Source organism: Maylandia zebra, linkage group LG22 (genome assembly GCF_041146795.1).
Source record: "Maylandia zebra isolate NMK-2024a linkage group LG22, Mzebra_GT3a, whole genome shotgun sequence".
NCBI classification, from domain to species: domain Eukaryota; kingdom Metazoa; phylum Chordata; class Actinopteri; order Cichliformes; family Cichlidae; genus Maylandia; species Maylandia zebra.
In genome coordinates, this window is record NC_135187.1 from 4149444 (window position 1) to 4161953 (window position 12510).

The 12510-nt window shown below is 41.5% G+C and overlaps 1 protein-coding gene across 1 annotated transcript in view; it reads right to left on the reverse strand.

The window, feature by feature from the left end:
- Window positions 1–790: 790 nt before the first annotated feature.
- Window positions 791–12510, reverse strand: part of LOC101469711 (chloride channel protein 1) — a 54669-nt gene continuing 42949 nt past the window's right edge. The window contains exons 22-24 of the mRNA XM_004569737.5: window positions 11349–11453; window positions 7190–7276; window positions 791–4853 (exon numbers count right to left, since the gene is read on the reverse strand). Of these exons, the coding sequence (XP_004569794.2) occupies window positions 4362–4853; window positions 7190–7276; window positions 11349–11453 (684 nt within the window). The 3' untranslated portion in view covers window positions 791–4361. The remainder of the gene's footprint in view (window positions 4854–7189; window positions 7277–11348; window positions 11454–12510) is intronic.

Genomic DNA, 12510 nt, shown 5'->3' on the forward strand with positions numbered 1-12510 from the left:
ATTGCACGCTCGAAAGGGTGTCACCTGACTGACAAAGAAACGAGGGCCACAAGGTTATTAAAGCTATGAAACCTAATATAGAGTTTTTGTCAGATTTAACTGCACGAGGTGTCCGTCGTGCTGAATAATTACTCGGTCTTTCAAAATAATTTCTGCACAGTCCACGCCACCCAGAAAAGGTTTCTTCTAAAATGAGTCAGGCATCTTCCAAAGAAGACTAATTGAAAGCCTAAAAAATTCTTTCAAAGTCACGTATCAAAGTGACACTTACTCTTTGCAAATAACACGAGATAAAAAGCAATTAAAGTAGAAAAATAAAATCCTGTCATCTTGTCAGAATAAAGTAAAGTTTAATAATTTAGCTGCAAGCAGCGATGGTGCCGGGCAGAGGTCGCGTTCGACTTTCTCGTCTGTCATGGTGACAGACAAGGTCGTAAAGATCCTGTCGTAGCGTAATTTTACCTGTCATTTCAACTTTTTAATGATAACAAGACACTTAAAAACAACTCCATCACAAAGAGTAATTCACAGAAAGGATTTCATTTTATGCAGACATGGAAATAAAACAATGATGAAACAGACTGCAGTCACTTCACTACACTGGATCCTGTAATTACTAGCACCACAGCCTGTCTGCCAATCTATCGATGCTTTAGATAAGCTACAACTGCTAGCTGGCCACTTTATTAAGTACACCTTGCTAGAACCAAGGTGGCCCCACTTTTGCCTTCAGACCTTTCTTAGCAACAAGCCTGACCTGGATAAATAAACCAAATTCAAACACAGTAACGCATTCAAATAAAACTTTATTTAGCTAAGTTGTTCACAGTTTATAAAGTTGAAGATAATGACTAAAACAGAAATAAATACTACATTAACCACAACCACAAATAAACACTGAGACCTGCACCGATGTCCCTCCACACCCAAGAAACAGACATAAAGAAATGTTTTGTCAAATCTGAAGGTTTAAAGACTTTTAAGGCAACACCTGAGAAACTGATACCAGGAGTTAATAAGAAGACCGTATAAGAGAGAGAGATGAAGGAGAAATGGAGAAACGGTGCATGGATGCAATGGCTGAGGTTCCCACCCTTTGTTCATGACGGGGAGAAAATCTGGTCATTTAGAGACCATTTATTTTACATGTTTGGTTATGAAGTCCCATTATGTGTTGTGTTTGACATTAGCAAACAATCTCAACAAACAGATAAAGATATCTGCAGATGAATCTGTAGGTAACAGACGCATGTAGTCGAGTGCTTCTAGCAATCATGTTCGAGTTAGATTTGTTTCTTTTTTAGCTTTTTAGTCATTTGTTTAAAAATAAACTATACTAAAGTAATGTATTCATAAAATCTTAGCTTGGATATCCCCTGCTATATACCTGAGGGTCCACATTTCCACTTAGGCTTAGTCAACAGACAATAGTGCTGTCAAAAAAATAACCAAACATCATGTTCAAAAACTCCACACGAAGCCAAACCATTTGACTATCACGTCACACCTCTTACCCCATCAAACATCCCCACCCTCTCCTCTCTTGACCTGAAGCATCGAGATGTTTTACCAACTGTAAAAATAAGACAGATATAACCACCAGACGAGTGTTGTGATCTAACTCTTTTCCTCTTCACTCTAAGTCATCCCCTTTTCTTCTCTTGCAGCAGCAGCAGAGTGTCTGCAGTCTGTGTGAGAGGTGAGCATGACTGTGACACACAGTATGTGGTACTGTGGGAGGACAGTGCTGTGTTATCCCTCCAGCAGACCTGGTGGAAGCCCACCGATACATACTGCCTGATTCTTCTTTATTTTTTAATACCCTGATGCTGACAGACCACGGACACTGAGATTGTGATTTTCACCCAACTCCAAACTTCACAGCTCAAAGCCTCTTTTTGCAAAGCGTTTGGTTTTTGTTCCTGCTGTTGTGTTGAAACCACAAAACAGTTGAAGAATTGCATTTCTGACGTGGAGGTACCAGATGCTGCTTGTATTAAGCAGGCCTGTTTTCAGTTGTATGTGATTAACTGAAGCTTATATATGAACCAGACACCTGAACCATCTACAGAGGCAGCTGCCTAGAAGGCAAAAGCTCAGGAAGACATTAAGGTTAAATAGTCATTAAATTTCTTGACTTTTATTCTTTGAAAATGTTACATGAGCAGCTTTGCTTCTTATAATAACCATCACAACAGCTTTAAAAAAGAAGCTATTTTTAGCATCTTTAACAGCATTAACTGGGAAACGTTTCTCTGGCAACACATCTGTACATGTCTCCTTCCCTGTCAGAGAACCTTGGCTATCATCATATTAGAATGAGCTTCTGAGCTTCAGTAGATTTTTCTGATAATCCCATTTAGAATTATTAAAGTGATTAGGGTTAAATCTGCAAGGTTTCCTTTTTGAGGAGAAAAGGAGAATCTTGAGGATCTGCACGGCGAGGTTTTGCTGTCGTCAGCCGCCTCCAGCCGCACCATCTATCAACTTAACTGTGATGAGATGAGCTCCGAGGCTGCATCCACAAGGTCGCCGCACAATTTGGAGGTCGTTGTGGGGCTTTGGCCAATCTTCCACAGTGGACTGAGCAGCTCCATTAGTTTTCTGCTACCCACACGGTTCGTTGCCAGTTAAAATAAATCAATACCCTCTGCTCTCATCTGATAAAATCCTACCTTTTTTAAGACTTAAGCGATTGGCTAACACAGGACAACTGTGCGGCAGTTCACCGGGTTCACCTCTTGTTTGGGAAGCAAAGCTTTTGATTGATTATTCGGATTCAGCTGAGCAGAGAGCGTTACAGTCAAAATAACCCCACAGAACATACAGTAAAGTGTGTGGTGTTGGAAACAGCTGTGACAGAGGCACAGTTAATCAATCGCAGTCTGGATTCAGACAGTAGAAATGGTAGCAGTGTTTTATCAATCTACTCCTCAGTAATGTCCATCCATCCATTTTATTAACCGCTTCTCCAGTTTAGGTTAGTGGAAGGGCTGGAGCCTATGGACAGTTACCAGTTCATCACAGGGCCATTCAACATGTCTAGCAGCTGAACAGGTGGGTTATTTGACCTTAACCAGTGATATTACTGGATCTCCGAAATAAGTTTAAGAGTGCTAAAACCGTCATTATCAAATATTCAAAAAGAGCATATCACAGTTAGATACCTGACTTTGTGGACTTGGCAGCATCTACAATTTAACCCATGAAAATCAAAGTGTGAAACAACAAGAGAAAGAAAATGAGCAGAAATTAAAACAAAACGAGCAAACGTTACAGACGTACAGAGCTTCAGAGCTTACGCGTGGCAATCAGAGCGCTCAACGAATCCGCCCACAAAACGAAAACAACATACGCGACTTTAATTTGGTTGATTTCAGCTTCGATGTCGCCTCACTTTACATCTCTGGACACACATCCACTGTTTGCTTGTTTTTAGATCGCCGTGTGGAGCTCCTGTTTTATTACAGCAAAAATTATAATCACGGTCATTTTGGTCAATGTTATATTCTTGATTATTAACCAGAGTTATTCTTTAAAATAATAAGCATCTTACATTTAACTTTTTTCACTTGGAGAGGTCTCTGTGCATGTGTGAGTGAGTGTGTATTCATATCTTTGTGGGGACCAAAAATTGCAAGTTTACAATACTTGTGGGAACCAAAATCCAGGTCCCCACAAGAACAACTAGGGGGTGTTTGTGACCATAAAGCTCGTCTCACAAGGGAAGCAAACTATCCCCACAGGCCTGCTGTAACTGGATGTTACTGCAGGGTGCTGGTGCAGACAAAGAGAAGCCTCAGCCATGCTTTACTGGTAAAGGGAGCATTTGATTTAAACTGAAGAAAAAATAGACCTCTGTATAAAAATGAACAGGTCGTTATCACCAGTGATGATCCTTATGTTAAAGTTGGGTCATTGTGACAGAGAAGGGGATGAGCGCTCTTCACATGCATTTTGAAATTACAAACGTGTATGTGCAGTCGTACCACAGCTTCCAGGGGGCTTTCCAGACGGAGCACAGGCACACTGGAGGTTCAGAAGTGCACAGTGACCTGATCTTGTAGGAAAGATCAGCCATATTTAAGTCAGTGTTTGTTTTTTTCTTTTGTGGGCGGAGACCACGAACTTTCTAATCGCACCTGATACAAAGGAACTAGATGAATATTGCAGTTTAAGGTGTTTTTTGCACCAAACAGGTGATGGTCTGTGAAACCAGTGTGTGGAAGCTGTACCAGTAACATAAAAAGAGGTAAATGGAAGTACAAAGACCGGAGAAATGTATTAAGAACAGAAGAAATAAACTCAAACTATTATAAAAGTTTTCCATTATAAAAAAAAAAGCATCACTCTTGTGTAAGCTAAACCATAGGCTCATCATCGCTGTCTTCCTCTTCCTCAAAGAGTCTCTGTAGGGTGGAGAGGCGGATGGAGGAGAGAGGAGGAGAGGGAGGAGGAGTGGAGGAAGAGGGGACTGGGGGAGGAGTAGAAGAAGGAGGGAGGGTGAGGTTGCTGTTGCAGCTGCAGCTCCTGCTGGCCGAGCTGCAGGCCACCGTGCTGCTGCCGCTCCCCGAAGCGCTACTGGTGCTTTCCTCCACCTCCCTCGGCACACCCTCGATCAACACCTCTGTTTCATTCTCATGGCTGTGATGGTGGTGGTGTTGAGAGGGGGAGGGGGGAGAGAGGGGAGGAGCCTGAGCAACAATTTCAGGTGAGGGAGGAGAGGAAGGGGCGTTGGGAGATGGAGGTGGAGGTTTAGAGACCGAGTTGTGGTTGCTGATATCACGAAAACTGGCCAGAGGAGGGCGGAGCCGGACACCAGAGCGTGTGGAGCCCTCGATGGCCTTTTGGAGCTGGAGGAGGAAGAAGAAGAAGAGAAAAAGGAAGAGAAAGAAGAAGAAGAGAAAGAGAAAGAAGAAGAAGAGAAAGAGAAAGAAGAAGAAGAGAAAAAGGAAGAGAAAGAAGAAGAAGAGAAAGAGAAAGAGAAAGAGGAAGAAGAAGAAGAGTAAGAAGGAGAGGCAGGGTTTGAAGAGTGAGGGGAAGAATTAAAAACAAGAAGAAATGAGCGGAATTCATACATGAATGGTGAAAATGTAAAGACGAAATGAAGGAAAGCAAGCAGGGATTAGACAGAGTCAGTGGTGAGCAATTACACAGATGGAGGAAAGAAAAGTTAAAGAAAATGAGGCGACACAGGAGCATGAGTCAGAGACCATTATGGATAAAGACAGGAGCCCAAAACTTACAGAGAGCTTATTGATTATGCTCACAAAGTACTCATACATAATTCAAAAAGCTTTACGAGACTCCAAGGAAATTAGGAGCAAAAACAAATTGGATTTTTTCCTCCAAATTAAAGACAAACAAGAGAAGACTTCCAAAGGTTGAGTGTATTAAAAAAGGAGCTTTTTTTGGACTTGGATCAGGAAAGTTAATTTCATTTAATGCTTAGGTTTCAGTTCTGGAGACCTTCAGATAGTTTCAGAGTTTTTCCATTAGCTGGTTGTGGTCTGGCTGCTTTAGCCATGCTGTGGCTGTGCTGCTGAGATCCAGACCAGCAGTGCCCAACCTTTTTGTTTGCCTTCAGCAACGCCTCATACAAGTACAAATGTGTTCATTTGCACTCATTTTAAGGGGAATACCATTTAATCCCTGATTATATAAAAGGAGGAGGATGTTAATTTTAATCCAGTTCAACGCTTACTCTTTATGCCCGTTTGGTCTGAGCTATTTATTCATTAGATGAAGCTCTGTCTCATGCATCTTTATAAACAATAAACCAACCTTTCTAGCATTTAATAAAAGGCACGATTAAGCTAATTTTTAAAGGTCTCTATTGCTACTTAACATGACTCCAACAGAGCGCACAAACACTCTTACTCTGTGATTAACTACAACACTTACTGCTTATAGGGTGACCAGATGTTCCTGCTTATCTGGGACTGCACAGCATATTTACCTTGCGTCCCACATGTTAATTTGGCTCTGTAGGATGCAGACCTTTTCTAAAGTCTGGCTTTTTACATTTTTACGTTTTTATAGCTTGATTATCGTCGAGAGCAGGTTAACTTGTCTTTTACTCCCAATGCAATAGTCTGCAGAGAGCTACCAAAATCAAAATGAAGCAACAACATAAAAAATATTTGGTGAAAAGGAGCGGTGTGCTTACTGGAGGCTGATTACTTGTAGCTTTTACATGAACATCTGCAGTTTACAGTTGAGCTTCAATCCTGTGTTTATGTATTGTTATTAAAATGATTGATTATTGGTTGCTGTGGGTAGTTTGGGCTTTAGCTGTTGGGCAGCTGGCCTCATGTCTGACTCTGGATTACTTTGGTGTACAGATGAGTTCATGGTCGACTCAGTGACTGCAGTGTCCTGGGTCCTGTGTCTGCAAAACAAGCCCGACTCATCACTCCTGCACCGCAGCGCTACAGCCTGACCTGAGTCCTTTATGATGAAGCTTTGCTCTCTCCAAACACGACTCTGTGCATTATGGCCAAATGTCTCCACTTTGGTTTTGTCTGTCCAAAGGACATTATTCCACAGGTCACTGTTGTTGTTGAAATGCGACTTTGAAACCTACGCTGTGCTGCCATGTTCTTTGTAGAGAGAAGAGGCTTTTTTTTCCTGGAAACTCTTTGTTGTGCTGTCATGAACTTTAACATTTAACATGCTAACGGAGGCCTGTAGCGTTTCAGATGTAGCTCTTGGGGTTCTTTGCAACTTCTCTGAGCATTGCCATTAATAAAGAGCATTTAATTAGCAGCACCTGACTGCTACTTACACTCTTAAATCCTATGAAAGCATTAAAGGTGTGCTTACTATTTGACAGAGTGCTGTGAAGGCCTTTTTTTCTCCAGACTGTAAAAGACAGATTGTCAGTCTCTTTCTTCTTCTTTTTTAAATATTGGAGTACTTAGTTTCTTCAAATATACAAAGACAAATGGAAAAAAAGTTATCTGTGCATCCTTACATTAATGTAGAGACTTTAAAACGGGGTAATATGCTCTCACCTTCTTTTCCTAGCAAGTATATAAAGCCAGCTTGATATAAAAAGTGCATTAGTTTGTCTGTCTGTTAGACAAATAACCTAAAAATACTGCTGTTCACAGCACACACAGGAATGTAAATGTCCATTTCTGGAAGAAAAACGAACTGCAGGGTGAAATAAAGTAACGTTTCTTACCTCTTTTAGTGCCACCACCCCCACCAGTTTGCCAGTACTGGTCACATAAGCATGACTTAAGCCAAGCAGTGAGAATAAGGTGTGGGTCTGTGGAGACAGGGGGAAAAGGTCACTTGTGAAATTACACAAACTTTTTGCTTTCTGCTCCAAACACAAAGTCACGCAGACAGAATGTCTCGAGGCTCCAGGTGAACCACCGGAAGAGAAAGTCCTTGAGCGTGTTTGTAAGCACAAACTATTGTGTTCACGACCCAGCCAAGGTCACACTTTGGGATGAGCTCTTTGTATGCATCGGCACACCTCCATCACAAGGCCCCCTTTTGCGCATGAATAAGCAGAATATTACAAATATTACCATGACAATGAAACCAACGGGAATGGTACAAGGTGTTTACACGCTTCACTATGCTGCAAACATCTGAAAATCATAATAAGGACGTGAGCAGGTCACAGAGATTGTACAAGGCAGGAAATGATTAGAAATACATAGATTTACAAGAGATTTTATGTAAATCCCCGACTGGGGCAGCTCGGACACGCTCGGGCTGCATTCAGCTGCACGGGGACATTTTAACTGCAACGAGACAAATGAAAACGTCACTGTTCAAAACAAAAATACAGCAAAAGCTGCAGGAAATTACTGAATGAAAAGCCATCAAAGCAAATAAGATAAACGGGAATATCCAGAGTTCATATTAAACTTATATTAAACTGCTGTAACTCATTATGGAGTGCATATTGATTAGGCAGTGTAAGAGCTTTTAGAGCTGTGGTTTCAGGCTTGGCTGGCTGATATTTTCTCATTTGACTAAATTCTTGCCAAACCTAAAACAGACCGGCAATTTCCAGATTGGCACAGCGACAAAATTAAAAATGACTGACTTAATAGCATTACACAGCATGTTTACAGCTTGGTACACAACAGGCTTTTGGTCTCTATGAATAGATTTCTCCCTCTGCAACAGCTCCATGGTGGATCGCTTTATTTTTAAAAAAATCATTTTCACTTCACTGCCTGGAGCTTCCTAAACAACAGGTATCGAAACTTCGCTTCACAGACTCACAGTTATAATGGGAATAGAAGAAGTCAGAACAGGAGACAAAGCAAAGTCACACTTGCTGTGTGTGCTGTGCGCAAACACGATAATACTGAGCATAAACTAACAGTGCTGGGTAAAAAGTCCCGAGACATCTCTCCAATCATTCAAGCAAAAACAAAAAAAGATTCCAACTCAAGGGATGAAGCAGTGTTGTGACCACACATAAGAGGCAACTTAGATCTTTAATATAAAACATTATTTCTTTAGTTGAATCTATGAAAAAACTATCTGCAGCACAAAATCAGTACATCTGAGTCATGTCCTTATGAAAGAGGGAAAAATAATCCAACAAAGACCTGATGTGGGGTCGGAGGGATGCATCTGACCGCTCAGTTGATCCTGTTCAGTGAAGGCACATCACTGTTCTCAGAGAAAGGTTACTGTCAAGAAGCCATTCTTATGGAAGTGAAACCGGGAGGGAAGGCTGAGGTTTGCCAGATTACAGAAGAACTGCACTGAAAATCACTGGAAACAGGTCTCATATTCTGCAGTTCCATTTATGTGTGCGTGTTTCACAAAAGTTTGTATTTTCTTGACAAAAAAATGAGGAATAGCTCAAGACTCTTGCACACTACCTCACTAACTCCATCTATCTTATTCCACTTATCTGGAGCCGGGTCGCGGGGTCAGCAGCCCAAGCAGAGAAGCCCAGACCTCCCTCTCCCCAGCCACCTCCTCCAGCTTGTCTGGGGGAACACCAAGGCCTTCCGAGGCCAGCCGAGAGATATAATCTCTCCAGCGTGTCCTGGGTCTGCCCCGGGGCCTCCTCCCGGTGGGACATGCCTGGAACACCTCAACCAGGAGGCGTCCTTTTCAGATGCCTGAACCTCCTCAACTGGCTCCTTTCGATGTGGAGGAGCAGCGGCTCTACTCTGAGGCCCTCCTGCTGAACTTCTCACCCTATCTCTAAAGGGAGAGGCCAGCCACCCTTCAGAGGAAGCCCATTTCTGCTTCTTGTATCTCGCTCTTCCGGTCACTACCCACAGCGCGTGACCATAGGTGAGAGTAGGGACGTAGATCGAACGGTACCTTACTAACTCCGTATTATATAAATAAGAATTAATTTATACATATTAATAATACCAAGATCCTGCCAATGATTGGCTGCCACCAACAAACAGAAGGTTTGAATAGCATGTGGGCGGGGCTTTTATGACTGAGATAACCACATTAGGGATACCCCCTCACTGCGACATTACACAAGAGACAAGAGTAGAACAAAAAATGATTTAGAGCAGGCTGACAAGATGAGGCAGCCTGCTCTAAATCATTTTTAGATTTAGAGCACGAAACACGTTTCAGTGTTTGCACCAGGAACCACACTTTCCAGCTCCCACATATAAATGTTGGGTTTATATAACAGCACCTCAGGAAACAAGATTCTGTTCTCGGTCAAAAATGAAAAACTGTCGTGTCCATCTCTATTTATTCAGACGACATTGTGTGAATAAAAAACCGTCCTCACTAAGTGTTTTTCATGTGCCATTACTCCCCTGTCAAGGTTATCCACATCTTCAGCTGAATGAGATGTAACAGAAGTAAACAACTTAGCAGCTGAGAGTGAGAACACCAACAAAAGACTGCCACTGCCCGTGGGGCTGAATTACATTTATATGGATATTTGCTTGCATAATGCATGTGATAAAATACATGAACTCTTCTTCAAGGCAACTGTACATTTTGGAATAAATGCAGACTGTGTGACAATGATTAATAAAATGAAAATAAAGCAACTTTGTCTCTGTTTCTAAGAAAAAAATTATTTTTCTTGTTAGTTTTCTGTAATTTCTACAGTTAAATTTACTGTTAACAGGTTACAGTTAGTACTGCAGTAATTTGCCATATGATGTCTAACAGCAAGATTTCTGGGGGACCCTGACATGCTGGGTAACAGCTTTTCCCCAGTATTTCAATGAAATGGTTGTTTTAGGAAACAAGCTTTGGAGACAGTACCTCCTATAAAGAAAAATGTGCATTCATTGAGACAAAATGCAGTAAATGGTGTATGAAATGATGTTTCTGAATGTGTAAGAAGGATCTCAGTGTTTTATAGAGGTGCCATAGGACTGGAAAACAGAGGAGGTTGACAACATGGTCATTTGATTTCACATTTCTTATAATACTGGGAACATCAAAGACACTGAAAAAGAAAACTGCTGCTGAGAGTGCAGCAGACGAGTCCTTGATAATAGAAAAACATCATAATCACAATTATGTTGGTCAATGTTGTTATTTTAATTTAATAAAGAGATGTCAGTATGTATGGAAAGTGTTTGGAAGTTGATATTACAGTGAAGTGTTTTTAAAACCACCTTGAAGTAAAAAAGGGTTTTATTGAATTACTGTTGTAATACCATGTGTTGCTTCAGCATTGCTTTCATGTGGTCATTCTTTGGCGTTTATGACCACTGATGGTGATTTCAAGCAATGTTTTTAAAAACAAGGCTTTTGTTGTTGCATTCGATGACTCTGCCCATTTTGTTGAACACCACTTCAAACTCCTTCCCTTATTCATCTCTGATCAGTCATCGCTGGACATGCAAGCTCTGTCTCTGGCTGCAAAGAGTTTGGAGTGTCCAAGCACAGAGTTTGACAATCAAGTCAGTAACACAGTTGCTGTTTTGAAATGTCATGGATTGTGCGCTATCATGTAAACGTCCAGGTGAGAACAAAAAGTGCAAACTGCCTGAACTATTACCCACTGAGCATTCACTCAGGGTGCAATGAAAAGAGAATCGACTGAGTCTTTGCTCATGTTTGGCTCCTGCTACTTTGTTCTCTTCCTTAAAGTGAAATTCCAGGATGGATCGCAGACGCACATTGAGGTAAGAAAAGGATTTATACTGAACAATCACAGAATACCAGGAGCACGAGAAGTGATGCTCCGGTAGACATAGAGATGACTTAAACAGTAGAATGACTTTTTAGCAGTTTAAAACGCGTCTTTCTCCAAACGTTAATAACATTTTTAATGTACAACATCCACCACCTTGTCGAAAACAAGGTGGTCTCAAAAAGACTATCAAACTGCGATTCACACAGACATGTTGTCCACCAACCTTGTGTAACGATGTTCTCTCCACCAGCTGAAAAGGGGAAGGGTCCACTCGTATCTCATCGATTTCCATCGGCTTGTCCATCTCTTCCTCTTCCCACGCTTTAATCTGCAGCCACAAATAAAACCAAGGTCACAGAGGTGAATCTGCTGTGGTTAGTTCACATTCCCTCTGCTGACGGGAAAAATGCACCTATTCAAACATACGAGTTCAACTAGAGGGGAAACAGTCGGATGTGTTTTCGCTATGAGTCATGCACATGTGTTTAAATATATCTGGCAACAATAAGAACTGTTACATAAATCATGAGCTCTATCTCTAGGTAAAAGTCTAGGTGTGTGTTTCACAGTCTGTGTGTGGCTGCAGGATGGAGCAATTAATTAGCTACCACCGCGGAGAAGTCTGAGCAGTAAAAAACCTTGAAAGCCTGCGTTGCGTCCTTGCATGTCACCGGTAACCCCTCTGAGATTTAGGATGTCTGACACCTTTTAGCCTCTCTATGGATTTTACCTACGAACCTCAGCCTGCCGTGACAGCAGCAGCAGTCTTGTAGAATATACAGGCCTGTGTTATGGGGCAGTTTGGGAAAGTGCCAGGAAGAGTAAAAGCGGAGCGGCAGACAGAACAGGACTGGAGGGCACGATGCTGTTTTGATGTCTCATTTAAAATTCAGCCTGTGCTCACACTACAGTTTAAAAGTGCCCCAGTTCAGTGTCTTCCCCTCAAACGTGACACAGATCTGTAACACCGCTGACCTACATTTGAGATGGATTCGAAAGCTAATAGAGATTTGCCTGCATCAGTCATATGGTAATAAGTCTAAAGCAACTTGATATATGCTGGCAGAGACAGTAAGTCAGAACTAATGAACTCAGGCCCACATTTTACATTTTAATCTCGTGTCAGTTCCCGTCAAAGTGACGCTCTTCATTTTTGATTTTCACTTCTCTCCTTGCACATTTTCAACCAGTTTTTCTTGCTCTTTGGTGACATTTCCACACATGAAGGTACATTCGGTTTTTCACTTCCACTGAATTTTGACTGTGGGAGGTTTCTGCACAGTGTTTTTAATACATGAATGAATAAAATATGAGACAAAACAATTTAAAGTCATATGTTTGCTTTATGCTTTCACGAACAAGCAATAACTACATGTTCGGCATGC